Here is a 26,360-nt window from a genome sequence, read left to right as displayed (position 1 = left end):
ACACGGGTGGACCTTGAAAACATGCTAAGTGTTGTAAGTCAAACAGACAAATACTGTATGATATCTCTTATATGTGGAATCTTAAAGGAATTGTAAGAGCAGAAAGTGAAATGGTTATGGTTGGAGTAGGGGAATGGTACAGATGTTTGGTAGAAGTTAACAGGAAGAATTTATCATGTCATAGAATACTTTTGGCTTAAAAAAACTAAAATTGTTTTAAAAGCAATAGGTATATTTAGTTTTATTAAAAAATTCTGTAAATCTAAAGTTGATAAACTGAGAATGCGTGAACCAAGTAATGCATGCAATTCAATTAGATAAATGTCTTATAATTGAGTCACTGCTCTGCCCAAGGTAGTATCAACTTGCCAAATGCAAAGAACCTCCTCCAAAGCAATTAGTACCAAATTCATGTGAGAGGTAATTTAGTTTCAGCAAAACAGCATCAGCCATGATAATAAATTAATGTTGACAATTTATTAGTTGTAATTTGGTTTGTATATAATATGTAGGGTTTTTTGAGTTTATTTATTTTGAAAGAGAGTGAGCAAGTGAGTGAGAGTGTATGCACGAAAATAAGGGAAGGGGAGAGAGAAAGAATCCCTAGCAGGCTCTGCACTGTCAGCATGGAGCCCAATGCAGGGCTTGAGCTCATGGACCGTGAGATCATGACCTGAGCTGAAACCAAGAGTAGGATGCTTAACCATCTGAGTCACCCAGGTGCCCCAGTATGTAGGCTTCTTTGGATTTTATGGTCACATAAGAGTTATAAGAAGTCTGTACCTAATGTTGGATTTGGACATATTTAAGCAACATTAGACTAAAAAGTCATTTCAGTATAACAAGTAATTACTAATCAATCCTAGAAGTCTAATAATTTTTTCTTTTAAAACCTTACAGTACTCAAGCTTAAATGCATCAACTTGTAGACAAAATTCTGAAAATCTTCTTGAGTGACCTTCAGCATCTCCATATGAGACTAGGACTAAGTGATGTTGCTGGGGAATGCGGGGAAGTAGCAAGGATGGAACCCATAGTTTGCTGTGGAAGAGTATATTTTGGAAGAGCATGAATTGTTCAGAATAATTTCTAAAGTAATCATGTAGGGAAACTAGGCATATTATTAGTGGAAGGTATTAGAGTCAAGAATGAAGCCCAAGTTTTTGGTTTCAGTGACTGGGTGGATCCTAGGGTCATAATTTCAGGTAGTGAGCACAAGAGGATGGGCAGGTTTGGCCACTTAGACCTACCTAATCTGCCCTGACTGGGCCTCACCATTCAGGTGTCATTACTATCATCTCCAAAATGACATGTAGCTATTATTAGTCTGGAGTCTGGTTGCACTGGAGAGGCAGGGGTGGTTTAGAGTCTTACTGGACTCCTTAAGCCAGAGTGGGGACTAGGCAGACATTTCTCTTTGTTTCCCTTAAACTTCTTACTCTTAGACTTGCTCCTTTCTTAATAATATACTCTAATTTTCTAATTGATGTGACTGCTATTCATGAAGCATTACTTTTGGTTCTTAGAATTTTCAATATTTTCCTTTCCTGCATTGCTCTGTAGAGATTCAGCGCCCCCTAGAGACACAATCCACAACTTTCCTGGTTTTCAGAGATTTTGATAGCCTCGAATCAAATAACTTAATTCATCCCAACTGAACTTTTTCTATTTATCTTTTCTCAGCGATTTGGATAATTATACATCTCCACATCACCTTTATTTTTCTTTCTTGGTAATAAGGAATTCTTCATGACTCTAACCATTTATTATTTAGATACCAAAATTTAAAATTATTTTTGGTCTACTTAGACCTCTTTAAAACTAATATATTTTGAATTTTGAAAAGTTTAAAAATTATTTTCCAAAAAATGTTATTTTCCATGGTTGTAGAATCCTTGGTTATTATTTCTGAAATGTCATTCAACTCTACTATCCTGTCATATTTTCATTATCTGTGATATTCCCATTATTAGATATAGCTGTATCTTCAAAAGATGACTTTTCCTTCTAAGTTTGTTTCCTCTGAGATGAAGGTGTCTTCATAATCTTAACTGCAAATCAGATTCACCAATGAAGATTTTTAAAATATCTAGATGTCTGGGTCCTATCCCTCAAAAACCTAATTCAGTACTCATTATAGAGGTTTAATATTTTGCAGATCAACTCACCCTCCAAAATTACTAAATAATCTGAGGATACCAGGCTGGCTCAGTTGGTGGAGCATGTGACTCTTGATCTCAGGGTTGTGAGTTTGATCTCATGTTGGGTGTAGACATTACTTAAAAATAATATCCTTAAAAATACACTAATCTGAATGAAATATTTTTAATTGATTTGCACACCTGTCAGAATGGCTAAAATAAAAAATTTGGTGATAATACCAAATGCTGGTAAGGAGAAATGAATCTCTCATCTGTTGATGGTGGGAATGTAAAATGGTACAGCTACTATGGAAAACAGATTGGCGTTTTCCTATAAACAAAATATACCAGAACCATATGAGCCAGCAGTTGTTCTCCTGGGCATTGAAACATATGCTCATGTAAAAACCTGTGCATGAATATTTATAGCAACTTTATTCATGGTAGCCGTAAACTTGAATTAGCCCAGATTCCTTAAACAAATAGATGGTTATAATCCTTTGTTTTCTGTTTATTTGTTTTCTATTTAATTCCTGCTGTAATCATTAGTATTTCCTCCATTCTGCTATCTTTAGGTTTAATTTGCTCTTTTTTTAACACTTTTAGATGGGCGCTTAGTTCATTGATTTTTTTAGCCCTCCCCCTTTTTGGTGTATATGCATTTAAGGCTATAAAATTTCTAAGTATGGCTTTATCTATATCCTTCTAGTTTTATGTGCCACACTCTCATTAACTGTTCCAATATAACATTTTTTTCAATGTAACGTTTTATATTTTAATCATGATTTATTCTTTGATACATGGATTATTTAGAAACATGGCAGATATTGACACATTTCCCCTGGATATTGGGTACAAGAGATGAAGGATATGTTCATCATTATTTCTATTTGACAGTCTACTGGAGGTCCTAGGAACTACAGTATGGTAAGAAAAAGAAAGCCATCAGAGTAGAAAGAAGTAAAACAGTTATTTATAGACATGATTCTGTATGCAGAAAATCAGAAGAATCTAGAGATGAATTGCTAAAATTAAAAATGTATTTAGTAAGGTTGTTGAATAGAAAGATAAATATACAGGGGCACCTGAGTGGCTCAGTCAGCTGAACACCCAACATCAGCTCAGGTCATGATCTTGTGGTTGGTGAGTTCAAGGCTGGCATTGGGCTTGCTGCTGTCAGTGCAGAGTCCACTTGAGATCCTCTGTACCCCTTCCCACTGCCCCTTTCCCGGTTGTTCTCTCTCTCTCTCTCTCTCTCAAAAGTAAACATTTAAAAAAAGATAAACATACCTGAAAAATGGTAGTATTCCTATAGAATACCAACAATAAAGGGAAAATTTTAAATATGATTTACAATAGCATCAAGAAACATCAAATACCTACTAATAAATATAATGAAAGACATACAAAAACTGTACAGACAAAAACTGTAAAACATGATTGAGAAAAATTAAAGAAAATATAAGAGAGCTTTATCATATCCATGAATTAAAAGATTAAATATTATCAAGATTTCAGTGTAATGCTAATCAATCCCACCTAGTACTGTTCTAGAATAGACCAAATAAACTTGAAGAACAGAGGTGGAGGACTCATACTATATGAGAGGTTTATTATAAAGCTACAGTAACTAAGAATGTGATACGGGCACGAGAATAGATAAATAGACCAACAAGACAGAATAGAGAACAGAAATAGATATTTATGAACATAAAAGAGGACTGTCTTTGTAATAAATGGGATTGAGTCAATTGTATATCCATATGGAAAAGAAATAATGATTCTTTCTTTACACTACTCCAAAAGTTTTTTTCTAGATGTGCTTCAGATGTAAATGTCACTGGTAAAGTAATAAAGCTTCTAAATAATAATAAAAAATATATTTTTTATGACCATGGGGTAGGAAAGATTTCAAACATAAGACATCAAAATGAAAACATTGACAAATTGGACTACATTAAAATTAAGAACCTCTGTTCATCAAAACATACTGTTAAGGTAAAAAGGCATGCCACAAAGTAGAATAAGATGTGTACAATATGTGTAACTGACAAAGGACTGAAATCTGGAATGGAAAAATACTCAATAGATTAACCGATTAATCAACAAAAGAAAAAAGTCAGACAATCCAAAAGAAAAATGGACAAAAGATATGAATAGGCCAATAGATATACAAAAAGTCAGTAAGCATATGAAAAGGTGATCAACTTCCCTGGAAAGCAGAAAGTACAAGCTAAAACATACCCACCAGAAGGGCTAACATTTAAAAAGTTGACAGTACCAAGTGTTAATGAAGCATGGAATAACTGGGACTCTCCTACAACTGTACATAAGCTTGAAAGTTGGTGCAACTATTTTGCAAAACTAATGGACAATACGGGTAAACCTGACTAAATGCATAGCCCATCCAGCAAATCCATTTGTAGATATATACCCAACAGGAGTTCATATACCAAAAGACATTTGTTGTAAGAATGTTTATAATAGCATTATTTATAATAGCTCCAAAATGGAAACTACTCAAATGTCCAACAATAGAATATATAAATAAATTGTGATATATTCAGTTATAGAATACCATAAAGAAATAAGAAGTGAGCTAAATATTTCACTCAGCAACAAGCATGAATCCACAAACACAATATTGAGCAAAAAGGGAAACAGTCAAAAAATAACATACACATCTAACCATGACAAAGTAACTAGTACCAGACTAAACCTCCTGTCATACACAACTGGATAACTATACAACAAAGGTGAAATGGTTATTTTCAGTCACTGGACCAAGGCAAAGCAGCACAGGACTGTCATTACTGAGAGAAGGGGGGAAAATGAAGTGAGTCCTACAATTTCCTTAGCTTTCTTCCTGGTGGCATTTACCAAATATTGGTAAATATTTGATGATCTGAGAAAAAAGCAGAGCCTGTAGAGACTGAGGCAGCTAAAAGTTACAGAGCAGAATACCAGAGAGATGGGAACCATACAGAAAATGAGATCCAGAAATCTGCATAGGAGTTTCCCTGTCTTTGACCAAATACAAAGCTGTACAAGAGTAGGATGAGACCCCATGACACTGAGCAAAGAAAACTTACTGGAGAACTACAAGCTGAACTACCATTAGAGAGACTTCGGCGTTAAAGAGATCTTGTTGGGAGACTAGTGTTGAGAGACTTTGATGACCTGATACATTCTATAGGACTAAATTAGACCTATAGAAAAGGCTACTCTAGAGCTATCATCACAAAGCTTAAAATCAGGGGCACCTGGGTGGCTCAGTCAGTGAAGTGACAGGCTCATGGTTTCAGCTCAGGTCATGCTCTCACATTTTGTGAGTTTGAGCCTCATGTCAGTCAGGGCTCTGTGCTGAGAGTGTTGAGCCTGCTTGGAATTCTCTCTCCCTCGCTCTCTGCCCCTCCCCTACTTGTGTGCTCTGTTTCTCTCTCTAAATAAAAAATAAAAAAAAAAACTCCACAAAGCTTAAAAACAAGTCTTGAAAGTACCACTCTGATTTATACTAAATAGCCTACCAGAATAAAATTCAACATTAAAAAAATTTTTTTTAATGTTTATTTATTTTTGAGAGAGAGAGAGAGAGAGAGAGTGAGTAGGGATGGGGCAGAGAGAGAGGGAGACACAGAATCTGAAGCAGGCTCCGGGCTCTGAGCTAGCTGTCAGCACAGAGCCCAACACGCGGCTCGAACCCAGGAACCATGAGATCATGACCTGAGCTGAAGTCAGACACCCAACCGACTGAGCCACCCAGGCGCCCCTCAGGTGCCCCTTTATAAAAGGAACACAACAAAATCTATAAATTCAACAATGTAATAGACATAATGACCAGAATCCAATCAAAATTACTAGATAATGGCAAGAAGAGGCAAATTTATAGAGATACGAAGTAAATTAGTTGTTTCCTAGTGTTGGGGGATGAAAGGATTGGAGAGTGACTGCTAATGGCATAGGTTTTCCTTTTAGGGGAATGAAAATGGTCTAGAGTTAGATTTCGTGATGGTTGCACAACTTTGTGAATATACTAAAATCTATTGAATTGTCACTTCAAATGGGTGAAATTTTTTAAAAATCCTCTAGATATTGAAACATCAAGAAAGTATGACCTACACTTAGGAGAAAAATTAGGAGAAACAGAAGTTTATATGGCAGATATGATAAAACTAAATGAAATTTAAAGTCTGTTTTTATATTTATTTATTTAAAGATTTTTATCCTTATTTTAAAGTAATCTCTACCCCCAATGTGGGGCTCAAACCCATGACCCCCAAATGAAGAGTCACATGTTCTACTGACTGAGCCAGCCAGGTGCCCCTAAAATCTGTTTTTAAAAGAGCAATTATTAATGTTGTCAAGGAGGGGCCCCTGGGTGGCTCAGTCGGTTAAGCATCTGACATTGGCTCAGGTCATGATCTTGCGGGGTACTGATTTCAGCTCAAGTCATGATCTTGCTGGTTCATGCATTAGAGCCCCATATAAGGCTCTGTGCTGACATCTCGGAGCCTGGAGCCTGCTTTGGATTCTGTGTTTCCCTTCCTTTCTGTCCCTCCCCCGCTTGCACTCTGTTTCTCTCTCTCAAAAATAGATAAAGATTTTAAAATTGTTTTTTAAATAAATAAATGTTGTCAAGGATTTAAGGAAAAGATGAACAAATAAGGACAGAAATGAAAACTATAAAGAAACTGCCATGGACTGAATTGTAGCCCCCAACATTCACAAATTCATGTGGTAAACTCTTAACTCCCAATGTGACTATATTTGGAAGTAAGGACTTTATTTATTAATTTTATTTACTTATTTTGAGAGAGAGTGAGAGAGAGCGAGAGAGCACAAGAGCACAAGCAGGGGAGGGGCACACAGAGGGAGAGAAAGAATCCCAAGCAGGCTTGTGCTGAGGCTGAGAGCATGGGGCTTTATTCCACAAACCGTGAGATCATAACCTGAGCTGAAATCAATAGTTGGATGCTTAACCAACTGAGCTACCCAGGTATCCCTTCAAGTAGGGATTTTAAAGAGGTGATTAAGGTTAAAGAAGTCGTAAGGGTGGGACCTTAATCCATTATGACTATTGTCCCTATAAGAAGAAGAGACACCAGCGAAGTGAATATACAAGAGAAAAGGTTAGGTAAGGATACAGTGAGAAGGCAGATAGATATCTACAAGCCATGGAGGATTTCAGGAGAAATCAAACCTGTAAAACCTTAATTTTGGACTTTTAGACGCCAAAACTAAGAGAAAATGAAATGCCATCCAGCCTGTGTATTTTGTCATGGTAGCCACAGAAGACTAATGAACACATGTGGCTAAACCACATTTTATTTACCTATTTCATCAATTGATAGACAACATCTGGGTTGTCTCTACTTTTTGGTTATTACGAATAATGCTGCTATGACCATTCTTACAAGTTTTTATGGTATATATTTTTGATCAACCATGTTGAGTATAATTTACATAATTAAAATTTTAAGTATTAGCTCAGTGAATTTTGTTAAATGTTTATAATGATTTATTTGCATAACTATCACAGAACTACTATCTCTCATGATAGATTAGTTTGTCCATTCTCTAACTTCAGGAAAATAGAATCATATAGTATAGCCTCTATTTTTGCTTTTGGCATAATGTTCTTAAGATTTTCCTATATTTTTTTATACTTATCCATGGGATATTCACTTTTAATGCTGAGTAATATTCCATTGTATGAATATACCACATTTTGTCAATCTACCCACCTATTGGTGGAAACTTATATTTGTTTCTAGTTCAAGCTATTATGAATAAAGCTGCTATAAATATTCATGTATATTTGTAGGTATACATTTTATTTTATTTTTTAATTTTTTAAATGTTTATTTTCAAGAGAAAGAGATAGAATGTGAGCAGGGGAGGGGCAGAGAGAGAGAGAGACATAGAATCCGAAACAGGCTCCAGGCTCTGAGCTGTCAGCACAGCGCCTGATGCGGGGCTGGAACCCACAAACTGTGAGATCATGACCTGAGCCGAAGTTGGATGCTTAACCGACTGAGCCACCCAAGCGCCCCTGTGGATATACATTTTAATGGTCAAGGGACACATGGCACATTAATTTCTTAGGACTGCCATAACAAAGTACCATAAACTGAGTATGTCTTAAGAATTTTCTGGAGGCTAGAAGTCTACAAACAAGGTGTCATCAGGGTCTGAAGCCTGTAGGGGAGAATCCTTCCTTGCATCTTGTTAGCAATCCTTGGCATTCCATGGTTTATAGCTGTTGGATTACAATCTGCCTTTGTTATCACATGACAATTTGCCCTTATGTGTTGTCTGTGTGTTTATCTCTTCTTTTTTTCTTAAAAACTTTTAATGTTTATTTATTTTTGAGAGAGAGAAAGAGAGAGACAGCAGGCAAGCAGGGGAGGGGCAGAAAGAGGGAGACATAGTATTGGAAGCAGGCTCCAGGCTCCGAGCTGTCAGCACAGAACCCAAAGCAGGGCTCCAACCCATGAACCATGATATCATGACCTGAGCTGAAGTCGACGCTCAACCGACTGAGCCGCCCAGGTGCCCCTATCCCTTCTCTTCTTGTAAAGACACTTACTATGGTCTGAATGTGTCCCCCTAAAATTTATATGTTGAAACCTAACCTCAAAGGTATTAAGAGGTGGGGCCTTTGGAATGTGCCTAGGTCATGAGGGTGGAGGCCTTATGAATGAGATTGGCTCCTTATAAAAGAGACGCCAGAGAAATCCCTAGCCTCTTCCACCATATGAAGACATAATAAGGCATCAGCTATGAAACAGGAAGAGGACCCTTACCAGAAGGCAACAATGCTGGTGTCTTGACCTCCAGAACTGTGAGAAATAAATTCCTGTGTTTATAAGCTACTGAGTCTAAGGTATTTTTTATAATAGCAGTCTGACAGGACTAAGACAATGCGAGTCCTACTGGAGGAAAGGCCCATCCTAGTCAAATCTTATCTGTTTCGTTTTTGAGTGTCTTTTTATTTCACCTTCAATTTTGAAGGTTATTTTTGCTGGATAGAGAATTGTAGGTTGGTAGGTTTTTTCCCTTCATTTTTGTTTTGTTTTATTGTTTTCAAATGACAATCCAATTTCCCCTGGCTTGTATTGTTCCTAATGCAAAATCAGCAGTATTGTTTATTTTTCTCTGTATGTAATTATTCTTTTTATCTTTGGTGTTGTTTTTTTATGTTTATTTAATTTGAGAGAGAGAAAGAGAGAGACAGTGTATGGGGGGGGTGGCAGAGAGAGAGAGACACACAGAATCTGAAGCAGGCTCTGGGCTCTGAGCTATCAGCACAGAGCCTGACACAGGGCTTTAATTCATGAGCTGTGAGATCATCACCTGAGCTAAAGTTGGACACTTAACCAACTAAGCTATCCAGGTACCTCTCTTTGGTGCTTTTAAGATGTTATCTTTCAAATATTTGATTTTGATGTCCTTTGGTATGGTTTTCTTTTTTTTTTCCAGCATTATTGACAAATAAAATTGTAAGATATATTTTTTTAAATTGTAAGATATTTAAAGTGCCCAGTGTGATGATTTGATATACACACACATTGTTAAAGGATTCTCTTTATGTGGTTGTCCACATAAGAATGATGGATGTCCACAGCCATCACCTTACATAATCTTACATAGTTCTCCTTTTTTCCCAATGAAAATATTTAATTTCTACTCTCTTAGCAAATTTCTATTACACAACAGTATCGTCGACTACAGTCACCTTTGGTATGCTTTTCCTTATATATGTGATGCTTGGGCATCTTTGAACTTCTTAAAATTACCTATGTCATCAAATTTGGAAATATTTCTTTCATCAAATCTTTTTTCAACCTCCCTCCCTCTCTTGCTAGAACTCTAATATAGATATGTGAGAACTCTTGATATTGTCTCACAGATCCCTGAGGCTCTGTTAATTATTTTTCATCCTTACTTCTCTGTATTTCAGTTTAAAGAGTTTTTATTGCCCTGTCTTCAGATCCATTGATCCTTTCTTTTTCATCTCTAGCTCCTAATTTATCCAGTGCATTTTTAATTTCAGATGTTGCACATTTCAGCTCGAGAATTTCCATTTGTTCTTGTATTAACCTCCTAGGGCTGCCAAAGCAGAATACCAGAGACTGGATGGCTTAAAAAATACAAATTTATGTTTCACATTTCTGGAGGGTAGAAATCCAATATCAAAGTGTTTGTAGGTTTGTTTCTCCCAAGACTTCAGTCCTTGGCTTGCAGATGGCTGCCTCCTCACTGTGTCCTCATACGGCTTTTTCCCTTGTGCATGCACATCCCTGGTGTCTCTTTTTCTTTTTAAATTTTTTTAAACATTTATTTATTTTTGAGAGATAGACAGAGCATGAGCAGAGGAGGGTAGAGAGAGAGGGAAACACAGAATCCGAAGCAGGCTTCAGGTTCCGAGCTGTCAGCCCAGAGCTCGACATGGGGCTCAAACCCACGAACCACGAGATCTTGACCTGAGCCGAAGTCAGCCACATAACCGACTGAACCTCCCAGGCACCCCGTGGTGTCTCTTTTTCTTATAAGGACACTAGCCTTATTGGATTAGACCACTACCCTTATGACCTCATATAACCTAAATTACCTCTTAGAAGTCCCTATTTCCAAATAGTCACATTGGGGTAAATGTTTTAACATATGAATTTGGGGGGGTGGGTACAATTTAGTGCATCACCACATAATAGGATATTATTTAACAATAAAAAGGAATGAAGTAGATATATGCTATAATATGGACGAACCTTGGAAACATTATGCTAAGTAAAAGAAGTCACAAAAGACTATATTGTATGATTCTACTTATATGAAATGTCTAGAATAAACAAATCTACAGAGACAAGATGCAGAGAAATGGTTGTTAGTGCTGAGGCAGGGGGCGGGGGGATTAGAAGGAATACGGAGTAACTGCTGATGAGTACAGGGTTTCTTTTTGTGGTGATGTAAATGTTCAAAATTGTGATGGTTGCACAATTCTGTGAATATGCTAAAAACTCTTGAACTGCACATTTAAAATGAGTCAATTATATGATATATTAATTATATCTCAATAAAGCTATTAAAATATATACCATATGATTCCATTTACAAAAAGGTCAAAAATAGGCACAACTAATGTATAGTGAGACATGGTAGTTATCTTTTGGGAAGAGAGGGAGAGCAATAGTTCAGGCGGGTCATGAGGTCCGTGCCTATGCTGGCATGTTGGTAATATTTTATTTCTCCATTTGGGTTAAAGTTACATGAGAGTGTTCACTTTGTGATAAATCATTCAAAGGAAAAACACCCTTTCATCTCAATACCCAATACTCTGACACCAAATGTGTGGGATTTTCCACACCAAACAATTCTCCAGTCCTTGGCAGATCCTGGCTAGGTGTCCTACAATTTAATATAATTCTAAAACTAACTCCTCAGACTTAGCACAGACCCCCCATGTTAAGGGCTTAGTCCCACAAGACTTTCCCCACTTCAGAAGTCAATCAAAAGTCCCATGTTGTCACATGTACTTCTGACTTACAATAAATCAGGGGTTTCCCATTACCACCTCCTCATATTTGATAATTTGTTAGAATAGCTCACAGAACTCAGGGAAACTGCTTATTCATTATTGCTAATTACAAAAAATATATTAAAGAATATAAATGAAGAGCCAGATGATCAATACCTAAGGTGGGGTCTGGAAGGGTCCTGAGCATGGGAGCTTCTGTCTCTCTGGAGTTTGGGGTAACCACTCTCTTGACATATGGCTGTGTTCTTGTTCACCAACCCAGAAACTCTCCAAATGCTTTTGGTTAGGATTTTTATGGAGGTTTCATTATAGTAGGCATGCTTGGCTAAATTGTTGGCTGTTAGTGATTAACTTAAGCTCCAAGGGTGCCTGGGTGGCTTAGTCAATCAAGCCTCTGATTCTTGATTTTGGCTCAGGTCACGATCTCATGGTTTGTGAGTTTGAGACCCACATCAGGCTTTGTGCTGACAGTGCAGAGTCTGCTTGGGATTCTCTCTCTTCCTCTCTCTCTCTCTCCCTGACCCTCCCCTGCTCATTCTCTCTCTCAAAAAATAAATAAACTAAAAAAAAAAAAAAATTTAACTCCAGCCCTCTTCCCTCTCCAGAAGTTGAGGGGTAGGGCTGAAAATTCCAACTCTAGTCACATGGTCAGTTCACTCGCAACCAGCCCTCATCCTTAGGGGCTTTTAAAAATTGCCTCAATGGGGCACCTGGGTGGCTCAGTTGGTTAAGTGTTCGACTTCAGTTCAGGTCATGATCTCACCGTCTGTGGGTTTGAGCCGCGTGTCAGGCTCTGTGCTGAGAGCTCAGAGCCTGGAGCCTGCTTCAGATTCTGTGTCTTCCTCTCTCTGTCTGCCTCTCCCCTGCTCATGTTCTGTCTGTGTCTCCCTCTCAAAAATAAATAAACATTAAAAAAAAATTTTTAAATAAAAAAATAAAAAAAAATTTGCCTCATTACCATAAACTCAGGTGTGGTCGAAAGGGGCTTGTTATAAACAACAAAAAGCACTCCTTCACTTTTATCCCTCTACAGCTATTTCAGTAACTAGGGTTTTCATTAGTAAAACCCAAATATTATAATGAAAGACTCTCCTTTCACCTGTTTTAGAAGCTGGGGACGAAACATATGTATATAACAGAAGATGTTCCTATGGTTCTTATCGTTTAAGAAGTTACAAGAGTTTGATTAGCTCTGTGCCCAGAACTGGGACAAAGACCAAATATAAATTTCTTATTATATCATATCATAGTCATCAAGCTTATGACATAACAGTTTTCTATGTAGATTTTATACTTCAATTTTTAAAATGTCTTATTAGGGTGCCTGAGTGGCTCAGATGGTTGAGTGTCCGACTCTTGATTTCAGCTCAGGTCATGATAACAGAGTTGTGGGATCAAGCCCCTGCTTAAGATTCTCTCTCTCCCTCTGTCCTGCTCATGTGCACACTCTTCTCTCTCAAAAATAAAATAAAATAAAATAAAATAAAATGTCTTATTAATTTGCAAATATTTAGTAGATTTGAAGTAGGTAAACCTTTAGTATGTTTTTTTTATCAGTTCCTTAATGGAAGCTTCCATAAGAACTCCACTATCTACAAATATGCCTACATCTCTAAAATAAAATTGAAACTAACACATTTTGAAGTTAATAGTTGATCTAATTAATAGGATCTGCCAAGGTTCTTTGAGACTAATGCTTGAATAAAAAATGTCACACAGACAGTAGGGGTGTAGCCTTAATTTGGTTTACCCTAGAGGAAGACGTAAGATGAGAACTGCACAAATTCACATTAATAACACTTGAGGCGACTCCAGGAAGCACACTGTACAGAAGAAGAATGAGACAGAGAAAGGAAGGAACTTGACACAGAGGAGTACATGAACCGTAAGTTCCTTCTGTGAGTAACTGAGGCTCAACTCCTCCAAGGGTTTTTTTTGCTACTCCTGTGATCCCCATTTTATAAATCTAGAAATAGGGATCGAGAGATATTAAGTCTTCTGCAGAAACTTACAGAGCTAAGAAGCGGTAGAACAAGAATTTGTGCCAATCTGATCAGAGCCAAGAATAGTTGGGTCTGCAGGAGACTAAGCCAGGTTTTAGAAACTGGAATCTAGAAACAAGAAAGAAGGAAGAAAATACAAGCAGTTGCAAGCAAATGGAGTGATTTCTAGAATCAGCACTGCTATCTGGATCTTGTTTTTATATGGTGACTGGGAGGGGTACAGGTTTGCGTCTGGTGATGGAACTGATAAAATGTATGGAATTCTCTTTCTAGGATACAAGCTCAGACATTGTAGATGAATCCTTCTGTGCTCTGTATGAATTCACAAATTGAGGGACTCCTTTCTCTGATGTATTGGTGTAGGTAAGTATATGGGGTGAATGCATCTTCCTGAGGATTGCACTATGAGCAAAGTGCAAAGTGGACAAAACCAGGTTGGCAGCCCTGCCAAAGTATCATTTTAAATCCTCTTTCCATTCACATGTGTTACTGTTACGAGAAATCTTGGGGTAAGGTGACCATTAGTAAATTTACTAATGGTAACAACCGCTGGCAAAAACTAGATCTTTTCCCCTGAGTTAGAAGGCTTTGGAAATAACATTACTCTATTAGTATCTGTACTTCAAGTTCAGCACTTTGAGTTTTGCACTCAAAGCATAGTACTCAAAGTATTCAATTATTAGTACTTGATTCAACTCTACAACAAACAGCAAAAACCCACTGCTGTATTAGATGCTTGTTTCCAGATGTTTGTTTTAGCAGAGCAAAGTACTATTTATTTCTTGGCACTGCTATTTAACTTTTGAACACGGCATTCTTTCAAAGATCTATACCCTGCAACAGAAAGCACACAGGAATCCAGGCTGCAGCTTGGTTATAAAAAAGTGAGAGAAAATATTTGATAAAGACACAACTGATAAATATGCAAAGAACCCTTAAAACTCAACAATAAGAAACAAGCTGATTTTAAAAAGGGCAAAGCACTGGACAGCACTTTACCAAAGGAGATATACAGATGGCAAGCAAGCCATGATGTTCAACACCATTTGTCATCAAGGAAATGGAAATTAAAATTATAAGACACAACTACACACCTATTGAAATGGCCAAAATCCAAAGCAGTGACAACACCAAATGCTGGCAAGGATGTGGAGCAACAAAAACTATCATTCACTGCTGGTAGAAATGCAAAATGGTGAAGCCACCTTGGAAGACAGTTTGGCAATTTCTTTTTTTTTATGTTTGTTAGTTTATTTAGTTATTTATAGAGTGATAGAACATGAGTCAGGGAGGGGCAGAGAGGGGGAGAGAGACTCCCAAGCAGGCTCTGCACTGTCAGCACAGAGCCTCGAACCCATGAACTGTGAGAGATTACGACCTGAGCCGAAATCAAGAGTCAGATGCTTAACCGACTGAGCCATCCAGGTGCCCCCAGTTTGGCAGTTTCTTTCTTTCTTTCTTTTTTTTTTTTTAATTCTTTAAAGTTTATTAATTTGAGAGAGAGAGACAGAACAAGCGAAGGAGGGACAGAGAGAGAGGAAGACAGAGAATTCCAAGCAGGCTCCACACTGTCAGTGCAGTGCTTGATGCGGAGCTTGAACCCACCAACTGTGAGATCATGCCCTGAGCCAAAATCAAGAGTCAGACACTTAACCTACTGAGCTACCCAGGCACCCCCAATTTGGCAGTTTCTTACAAAACTAAACATACTCTTACTGTACAATCCAGAAATCATGCTCCTTGGAATTTACTCAAATAAAGTGAAAACTTATGCTCACACAAAAACCTGTACATGGATGTTTATAGCAGTTTCATTAATAATTGCCACAACTTGGAAATACTCATCCTCCAGTAGGTGAGCGAATAAAGAAACTATGGCGCATCCAGACATGAAATATTATTCAGCACTAAAAGGAAATGAGCTATAAAGCCATGAAAAGACATGGAGGAAACTTAAATGCATAGTACAAGTGAAAGAAGCCAATATGAAAAGACTACATACTGTATGATTCCAGCTATGTGACATTCTGGAAAAGGCAAAACTATGGAGGCAGTAAAATGATCAATGGCTACCAAAGTTTTGGGGGTGGGAGGAAAGAAGAGGTGAGCAGGCAGAGCACAGAGGGTTTTTAGGACAGTGAAACTATTCTGTATGATGCTGCATTGGTGGATACATGTTATTATACATTTGTCAAAACCCATAGAATGGACAACACCAAGTGTGAACCCTAATGTAAACTGTGCCCTATGGGTGATCATGATGAGTCAATGTAGGTTCATCAGAACTAATGAATGTAACCACTGTGGTGTAGGGTATGTATAGTGGGGGGTGGAAGGCTCTATAAAGGTAGGGATACACTTTCTGCTATACTTTCCACTCTTTTGTCTGTGAACCTAAAACTGCTCTAGTTAAGCAATATGACAGGACCAGGCAGGTCTGAGAGATGAGCCTGGCAGAGAGATGAGGAAATCACTAAAGTTTGGATAGACAAAAGGCAATCCAGAGAGACAATCAAGGATGGAGTGATCAGCAGATACTGTTTAGGTCTACACAGACAAGAGGCAGTTGATGAAAGTGGGGAGAAAAAAACAACTACTGGATCTGGATAGGCAGGCAGCATCCTAGAGAAAACAGTACCGCTGGGTGGAATTGGTAGTAGGCTCTGATCCCAGAGCGGAACTCTACTCTGCCTTGTTCTAAATCTGGGGACAGGGTTCCGCAATGGTTTATTCTGAGTGGGCAGAAGACAGAGATACCAAGTTAAATCAGAGTCTCCACTATTCTCTCCTTCCTTCTCTTTTATTTCCTTGTCAAGGATCTACCATAAGAAAACCAATATTAGTTCCAGAAAAATGAAGGGCTTCAGAGGAAACCTCAGCAAAAAGGAACCTGATATATGAAGTATCCTTCACTGAACTGTTAATCCTTAAGAGCAGAAGCCCAACTATAAAAGGCTTAATCAATAAGGCAAAGTTACTCCTTACAATAAGCACATTAGCAATGGAATTATCCTAGGTGAGGTTAATTCACTGATGGGGTTTTTTGTTTGTCTTCTTACCCTTTTAACAACCTCTCCCTGTTTCCCCCACTCCCCACCCCTGGCAACTGCTTTCCTACTCTCTGAGTTTGACTTTGAATGTAGATTCCACATATAAGTGATACTCTGACGTATTTTCCTTTGCTGGGATGATTTCATTTAGCATTAACACCCTCACAGTCCTTCCATGTTGTCATACACAGCAAGGTTTCCTTCTTTCTGGACAATTAGGTTGTTTCCATCACTTGGCTATTGTGATTTAATGATTCAGTGAGCATGGGAGTGCAGATCCCTCAACATCCTCTATTCATTTTCTTTGAATATATCTCCTGAAGTGGGATTGCTGGATCACACATTAGTTTCGGTTCTAGTTTTTTGAGGAATTTTCATACTATTTTCCATTGTGACAGGTTCTTTTCATCTGTCTGCTCTGCTGTCTTGGCTTGCTCTCTGCGGCTGGTTCCCTGCATGGTCATGAAAGGGTGAGTGCTGCAGGACCAGACATTACAGGAAGATTCAATAATATGAGGGATGAAGACAGACTATTTTTACTGTGTGTGTTTTTTATCATTAGAAAAACTTCCCTCCCAGTCACAAAAGGACAAATATTGTACGATTCCACTTACAGGAAGTAGGTACCTAGAGGAGATAAATTCATAGAGACAAAAAGCAGGATGATGGTTTCAGGAGCAGAGGAGAGGGGAGAATGCAGAGTACAGGATTTTAATGGGTACAGAGTTTCATCTGGGAAAGATGAAAATTTTCTGGAGATGGATGGTGGTGATGACTGGGCAGCAGTGTAAATGTGCTTAATGCCACAGAAACATAGACTTTACAAAGGTTAAAAAATGGTTAAATTTTAAAAATTAAGATGAAATGGACATACATTAGTTTCAAGTGTACAGCTTAATGACCCAATATAAATACATATTGTGAAATAATCATCCAAATAAGTCTAGTTAACATCCATCACCACACATAGTTACAAACTTTTTTCTTTCTTTCTGTTTTTAAAAAGTTTTGTTTATTTATGTAGAGTAGTAATCTCTACACCCAACATGGGTCTCAAACCCACAACCCCAAGATCAAGTCGCATGCTCTTCCCATTGAGCCAACCAGGCACCCCCAAACTTTTTCTTGACATGAGAAATGTTAAGATCTACTTTCTTAGCAATATTCACATGTACAATACAATATTGTTAACTATAGTCTCTGTGTTGTTCATGACATCCCCAGGACTTATTTATTTTATAGTTGGAAGTTTGTACTTTGTACAAAATGGGTGTATACTACCTTCACCCATTTTGTCCATCCCCACCCAAAATGGTGAATTTTGTTATATGGTTTATCACAAGTAAAAATAAACTTTTCTCAGAAGTCTCACAGTAGACTTCCTCTTACATTTCATAGGCCAGAATTCTGCCACTGCCTATTCCTAAACTAATGATAATGGCAACAATAGTGAAATTACTATAATTGGATTAATCTAATCAATGTTCACTCCCTTGTGACTGGGGAGGGGTCCAGCCTCCCTGGAAGCACATGGCTGCCCAATACTTGAACAATATTTGAATTCTGTTGAAATAGGGGCACCTGCAGTGTGGACAATGGCTGGATCTCCCTGCACAACTTGCAAATGCAAGAATGGAAGTGTCTGCTGTTCTGTGGATTTGGAGTGTCTTCATAATAATTGAAGTATTTAAAATGGACTCATCATTGTGGGAGAAAAATGGATGGAATGACCGTCCAGCATGGTGAAGAAAAGGAAATGGTGTTTTGTTTTGACCACAGACAGTTACCAAAGTCTCCATCTGAGGAAGGTGTTTGGGGTTGCCTTTTGGATCTATAACTCTGTTCATTCTTGCTAACCTAGTCTAGGTGACCTACAGTGCAGTGCATTTAAGNAAAAAAAAAAAAAAAAAAAAAAGAAAGAAAAGAAAAGGAAAGAAAAAAAAGAAAAAGAAAAAAGAAATAGGGGCACCTGGGTGACTTCGTCGGTTAAAGCATCCGACTTCGGCTCAGGTCATGATCTCACAGTTGGTGGGTTCGAGCTCCACATCGAGCTCTGTGCTGACAGCCAGCTCAGAGCCTGGGGCCTGCTTCAGATTCTATACCTCCCTCTCTCTCTGACCCTCCACTGCTCATGCGGTCTGTCTCTCAGAAACAAATAAAACATTTTTAAAAATTGAATTCTGTTGAAATAAAAGTATCGGGGGGTGGGGGGGGGTGGGGTGGGATGGAGTAGGGTGGCAGAGAGGATATAAGACACAAAAATAGGAGCAAGATTTTTCACACTGTGGTAAAGAATGATTCCCTCAGGACACCCAAACTTTTCTGAAGATTCATGTGAGACTTATTGACTAAAATCCCCAGGAGTCCTTGGGGGAGTTACGGTGTCTCTCAGATCTATCCCTTTGCCTTTCCACTCCTAGGACCAACACTGTAATCTAGGCCCTCTTCACCTCACATCTGACTGTCACTCCTGAGGGACTTCTCTGCCTCTGGTTTTCTTTACACCTGGATTAATCCTAAATGCCACTGCTAGATTAACTTTACAGAATGAACAGCTCACATGTGTCCAAACTCCTCACCAGCTGTCTAGAACCATCCACTCTTTTGTTACTCTTGTTTTCTGTCTCCCTACTACTACACTCCTTAGGGCAAGAAACTTACCTTACTCATTATTGTATTCTCAACACCTAGAATAGTGTTTTATACATTCAATTGATATTTATAGTGTTCACTAAGTATTGAATAAGTGAATAAACTATTCAATGAATGAATAAATTCATGACCTGGATCTTATTAGTTTAAACGTTAGGGTTTTTTTAAATTGTTGTTTTTCTTTTTCTTTTTTTTTATAATTTTTTTTAATGTTTTATTTATTTCTAGGAGAGAGAGAGACAGCGTGAGCAGGGGAGAGTCAGAGAGAGAGGGAGTCACAGACTGAAACAGGCTCCAGGCTCCGAGCTGGCAGTCAGCACAGAGCCCGACGCGGGGCTCGAACCCACGAACGGCGAGATCATGACCTGAGCGAAAGTCGGACGCTTAACCGACTAAACCACCCGGGCACCCCTTAATTGTTGTTTTTCTTTTCCTCACATGACTTTTTTGTTTAAGGTATATCCACTCATTGTTTCCTGACTGCATTATGTACCTTGCCTTTCTGATTTTGCTCACATAATTTCTCCAGTTTTATAATATCCTCTCTTCTGATAATCAGACACCTACATTTCCATTAAGACTAAGCTCAAATCCTACCTTCAATGTGAACATTTCTCAATTATCCAAGGCTTCAGTGACTTACTGTCTCATATATGATTTTTTATGGTCTATATCTATTGAGTGCACAACATTTTATATACATTTTCTTTTTAAGTATGTCCTGTCTTCCCATTTAGAAGTTAAGCATGTTGAATTTAGGAATTCCGTTTGATATCTGTTTCCACTTCCAATACTTAATCTAATACTAGAAGCTCTCAATAAATATTTATTAGTTTCTAAGGATGATTAGATTTTTGGCATTGATATATCATAAAAGGTCTAGGGCTCTCTTTAAACCTCATTTAGATTGTAACTGAATAATTAAGCTGTTAAAATTTGAGAGTAATATTTCCATCAAATTTAATCCTAGTATATTATATATTCATATATGTAAGTATACATTTATTGGAATATACAGAGAGCCACAATACATCTGGTGGTTGTGCTCTGTTGATGTGCTACAGCTCACTTTACAAAGGCAAACATTATAGTGGGTTTTAGGACACCTGTGTTCAGAAGATCAGTTCTCTGAAACTATATTTGGATGTACAAGCTATTAAAAGCTTCTTGTACTGAGTGACCTTTGAGGCAGAATTCAGATCAAATACATAAGCTGCTGCTTGTTGCTGAGTGGAAGACAGTAGAAAACCCTGGATTCAAACCTCCATTAGGTTTTTATTTTCCTGGTTTTGTTTCCTTTCATTTTGCCTTAAGAAGATGAACAATGAAACCACAACCCTGATATCCTTGAAGGAGGCAATGAAAAGGTTGCTAAGGGCTACAGGGCGGGAACAAGCATAGGTCTGCTTTTCTGGGAAGATGGGCAAGAGAAGAATAAAGAATAAAAATAGGCAAATTGGAATTCTGTCACTGTTTAAAGTGGTTTAAGTCTTCCACTAAAATGTATATTTTAAATAATACATAAATAAAAAATATATATGTAACATATATATTTAACTATATATATTTTAACACATATTTATATATAATTTAACACATATATTTAAATATATATGCATATATATGCATAAATAAAGAAAAATCTACTACCAGGTGAATTCCATTCAATTAATGTATGTACTATATTTTAGGTATACAAAATAAGTAAAATGTGGTTTCTGTCCTCAAGGAGCTTAAAGCCTAAAAGGAGAAGAGAATCATTTAAAAATACTTAGAATTTAATGTGATTGGCCTTGTAACAATGTTGTTCATAAAGGGCTGTGAGGACACGAAGAGAGGACCAGTTAATTTTGCCTTTGACAGCAGGAAAAGGAAAGGCATAGAGAGACATTTAAACTGGATCTTAAAGTGTGAGTAAAAGGCTATGAGAAAGGAAAGTATGGGAAGGAATCTAGGCTGAGGAAATAGTACTTGGGACACATACATGGAGCATGGAGGCCGCAGAAGCCTGTGTTCCGTCAGCTCCTAGATGTCTTGGGTGATTAGTGACTAGGATGTGAGAAGACTGGCAGCAGATGGGAGCAAAGGGTTAAGGGCTTTATGTTTCCTTCTGAGGACAGCCAATTTGACTCTACCTGTATCTTTGGGCAAGTCAGGGCATCATAAAGCATACATAATCTGTTGAGTCACATGATCAGAATTGTGTTTTAGAGCCACATTTCTAGAAAGATGGATTAGAGGTGGCAGAAATCAAAAGCAGGGATCCAGTTAGGCTACTGTGATCCTAAGTCAAAGTGAAAGATAGTTATTAACTGATTTAGTGGTGATGGACAGGAGGGGAGTTTTTTTTTTTAATTTTTTTTATAGTTTATTTATTTTTGAGACAGAGAGAGACAGACATGAGCGGGGGAGAGGCAGAGAGAGAGGGAGACACAGAATCTGAAACAGGCTCCAGGCTCTGAGCTGCCAGCCCAGAACCCGATTCGGGGCTGGAACCCATGAACCGTGAGATCATGACTTGAGCCCAAGTCAGATGTTTAACCGACTGAACCACCCAGGCGCCCCAGGAGGGGATCGTTTAGAGGCATTAGTAAAGAGGAAGAAAAAAAAAAAAGGTAAGAATTATTCTGAAATTTCTAGTTCAAGCACTTGAATAGATGGTGATGTCACTAACTGAGCTGGGAATTAATAGTAGAACACAGATCTGCATTTGTAGACATGTCATTCAGGATTTATTTGGAATGGTGTGGGAATGCCTTTCTGTGAGAGACTCTCAAAAACCTGTTAACAACAGGAGCACCTGGGTGGCTCAGTCGGTTAAGCGCCTGACTTCAGCTCAGGTCATGATCTCGCGGTTCGTGGATTAGAGTCCCGCATCTGGTTCTGTGCTGGCAGCTCAGAGCCTGGAGCCTGTTTCGGATTCTGTGTCTCCCTCTCTCTGCCCCTCCCCCGCTCATGCTCTGTCTCTCTCTGTCTCAAAAATAAATAAAAACTATAAAAATTTTAAAAAAATCTGTTAACAACTGTGAAGTTTTACAATGACAGACAAGCTAGAGTTGCTCTCTAGAGTTCAAGCTAGAGAGGACCTATAAGCAATATAGTCTTAAAGGTATCAGAGTTAATACAGACAGTGTGCCAGCTGACATTGTTTTCGTATGTAGTCAGAAATCGCTGGCATGTTAGGTCATGCAGGCTTACATCCTATGAAACACATTTCATCGTGGGCCTCATCTATACGTAAGTAAAATATCCAAAGCAGTGAGAAAATTCCAACCATAGTAATTTCTGAAGATGAGGGAGAGGGATAGTGCATAGCTTCAGTTTAGGACGGTTGGGTTTGGAGATGCACAAAACATAGTTAAAGATACAACTCTAGAGCTTAGGAGTGGTACCTAAAGCTGAATTAGCCTTGAGATAAACTGAGGATCTAGAAGAGAAGATGGTCAAGGACGGAACCTGGGCAACCACAAAGTATTCAGGTCACTGGGGACATAGAACCTCAGGGAAGTGGTACCTGTATTTGTGTGTCACTTCTTTGGTGAAAATATGAGTGCCTTCAGGCAAGTGAGTTGTGTTCTTTCAGTTCTTTGTGATTCAATTTGACATAATTCTAGTGCCACAGTGCCCTCTGATGATTACGGCTGTTCAGAGCTGCCCAGATGCCCTTGTTGGGTTACACAGCTCAGCAGCTCATTCACTTTATGGATGTCGATCATATGAGACATATTTTCTTACTTCTGTGTAAGGCCTTAGCAAGGCATAAAGATGTCTAAGAAATAGCCTCTGATCCCCTCTCTCCAACAGTTTAAAATTTTCTTCATGAAATCCTAACTCTAAAAATAAAGCAGGAGGTGAACAGTGACAGGTAATAGAGGCAGTCCCTGTGAAAATGTAGGCAGGGCGATCTCCAGGCAGAAACGCTAGGGGATTCAAGAAAACAGTGTGGAAAGTGAACTTATTCTTGAAAGTAGGATACAATTTGGGTAGTCAGAATAGAGAAAAGCACCTTTTTAAATAGTGGTCCCAGCACTAGCTGGGACTAGCTATGACATTAGATCTTAATCTTCTTGAGACCTGATTTATCTATAAAATAATAAAAATGACTGCTTCACTTCTTATGGTTGTTGTGAGAATCAAAGTAAAGCTTGTATTAAAAATACTTTTTTTAAGGGGGGGCACCTGGGTGACTCAGTTGGTTAAATGTCTGACTCTTGACTTTGGCTCAGGTCATGATCTCATAGTTCAGAGTTCAAGCTCTCTGTCAGGCTCTGCACTGGCAATGTGGAGGCTGCTTGGGATTCTCTCCCTCTCCTCTCTCTCTGCCCCACCCCCACTCTCTCGCAAGCACACGCTGTCTCTCAAAATAAATAAACTTAAAAAAATTTTTTTAAGTTAAAAATAAGGGGCATCTGGGTGGCTCAGTTGGTTGAGCAGTCGACTTCAGCTCAGGTCATGATCTCACCCCGCATCGGGCTTGGTGCTGACCGCTTGGGGCCTGGAGCCTGCTTTGGATTCTGTCTCCCTCTCTCTGCCCCTCCCCCACTCCTGCTCTGCCTCTCTCTCCCTCTCTCTCTCTCTCAAAAATATATAAACATTATAAAAAATTTTTTAATTAAAAATATTCTTTTTTTTAAGTAGGTTCCATACCCAATGTGCAGCTTGAATTCACAACCCTGAGACTGAGAGTTGCATGCTCCACTGACTTGTGCAGCCAGATGCCCCTAAAATACTTTTTAAAGTATAAAGTTCAATTCCAAAACAAGATGTTAGATAATTCAAGTAATTAGACAATTCAGAAGTTTGGCAATATAAGGAATATAAGAACTGGGATGATGGCTAGAGAGAATGGCAAATGGAAACATCTGTTCATAATTTTGAATTTAGATAGTTACCCAAATTAATAGTGATTATAAACAATATATTAGAGCCTTCTCTTAAGGCAAAACCTTAGTACTGCTCCTCGACCTAAAGTACCCCTTGATTCTTTTATCCTATAGAGTAGACCACAAACTCCAAGCTTTAGAAGCACAGTTTAAAGAACTGGACTTCACCAAGGATAGCCTGACACAGAAATTTGAACATCATAGCAAGGCTTTGGCAAGACAGTCAGCCCATGATGAGCTATGGACAGCAGTTCTGGCACTCAAGTGAGTATCCGATGAGAAATCAGTGGAATTTCGTGGCTTTGTGAGAGCTTGCAGTGGACATTCTAAACTTGGATTTCTTAATATGGTTCTAACAATGGATTGTGAAGAAATCATATTTTCTTAGGTTAATTCATTCAAAAAAGATTAATTTGAACACCTGTTGATACACCAGCACCGCTATAGACATCTCATCAGAGTCTCTTGCTTGCCAATGTCTTACTAATACAGAGCTGGATGACATAACTCCCCTGCCACTGAGAAATGTGTAGTATAAGCGGCCCGAGAACTAAGCTATCCAGTTAATGCAGGCCCTATTTCTAAAGTGAGTATTTTCTAAAATACAACAGCTGTTCTTCTAGTGGTTTGTATCCTAATAGAATTCATTTGATGTTTGTACATAGAGTCCCACTGCTTAGGAAGCTCTCCACATGTTTTGTAGATTCACTTCAATGGAACTGAATATTTTATACAGCTACGTCATGGAAGTACTCATCTGCTTGCACACTCGTATGCTTGAGAAGCTGCCAGACCTGGTGAGAGGTCTTCCCACCTTAGCCTCTGTCCTAAGACGAAAAGTCAAGAACCAGCGCATTAGAGGCGTATGGGAGTCTGTCCTGGAGGAATGTGGGCTGGAGGAAGGAGATGTCACAGCACTTTGTACCTTCTTTATTGCATATGGTAACAAGGCAGAATACTATGTTGCTAAGGTGAGGCAGATGTATATCAGGGACATCACTTTCCTGATCACTAACATGGTAAAGAACCAGGCTTTGCAGGATGGTTTGCTCAGGGCTGTGCAGGTTGTTGACAAGGGGAAAGCAGTGAGGGCCTCTGAAAAGCAAAAGTCCTCCTTAAAAGAGCTGATTCCATTAGTCAAAAACTAACTTTATCCTATGACCAAGGGATTCTACTTCTAGTAGTTTATCTCACAAATGGGGGAAAATATATGTACAATTTACTATATACCTAGTTTTATAGCAAAAGTGAGAGGAGCCTTAAACAAAATAATGATGAATTGGTACAGTGGATATTTTCTGTGTAGCAATATAAGAGAATGAAGAAGCTCTTTGTGTAACTGTACAATGATACTGAGCTATCACCAAGATGTGTTATTTTAAAATATTTCCTATATATTGTTAAGTGGGAGAGAAAAGGGCAAAAATGCATATACACATGTATATATACATATATACACATATATACACATTACACAAGCTAATATACCCATACACTTCTTAAGCTTCTTCTGGAGAGATACATTAGAAAATGGTAACTTTGGTAGGAGGAATTCTTTTTACTATAAAAGAATGTCCTGTTTTGTACATTTTGAATTTTGAACCATGTGAATGCATTGTATATTAAAAGGCAAAAAATACAATACACCTAATATATATTGTATGTTGTACATCTTCTCTTTGGCACAGTACTACAGCAATTTTACACTAGAAGGGGAACTCTAATATATTGAGTATATATTAAAATATTTCTTGAACACCAAATGCCATGTGCTAGGTGCTGTGAATTAACAGAAACATTAAAAAATGTGGAGCTAGTCTTTCAGGTAAAGTTTGAGTGCTTATGCTTTATTTGAGAGGTACAAATTCAAACTTTTTTTTCCTAATGTTTATTTTATTTTTGAGAGAGAGAGACAACAGTGTGAGCATGGGAGGGGCAGAGAGAGGGGGAGACACAGAATGTGAAGCGGGCTCCAGGCTCTGAGCTGTCAGCACAGAACCTGAGATGGGGCTTGAACCCCTGAACTGCAAGATCATGATCTGAGCCAAAGTCATAACTGACTGAGCCACCCAGGCACTCTGGGAGATACAAAT

At 38.3% G+C, this 26,360-nt stretch overlaps 1 protein-coding gene across 1 annotated transcript; it reads left to right on the top strand.

Annotated features, from left to right (window-relative positions):
• The first annotated feature begins 14 nt into the window (after positions 1–14).
• SMCO1 (single-pass membrane protein with coiled-coil domains 1) lies at positions 15–26,011 on the top strand. The gene is made up of 4 exons (XM_077767694.1): positions 15–33; positions 13,956–14,045; positions 24,382–24,531; positions 24,971–26,011. Exons 2-4 carry the CDS (start codon positions 13,978–13,980, stop codon positions 25,413–25,415), a joined length of 663 nt encoding a protein of 220 aa, XP_077623820.1. The 5' UTR covers positions 15–33; positions 13,956–13,977; the 3' UTR covers positions 25,416–26,011.
• Positions 26,012–26,360: the final 349 nt, after the last annotated feature.

Source organism: Crocuta crocuta, unplaced genomic scaffold (assembly GCF_008692635.1).
Source record: "Crocuta crocuta isolate KB4526 unplaced genomic scaffold, BGI_CrCroc_1.0 scaffold45, whole genome shotgun sequence".
NCBI classification, from domain to species: domain Eukaryota; kingdom Metazoa; phylum Chordata; class Mammalia; order Carnivora; family Hyaenidae; genus Crocuta; species Crocuta crocuta.
The sequence above is the reverse complement of the archived record's forward strand: the minus strand, read 5'-3'. Positions and strand labels throughout refer to the sequence as shown.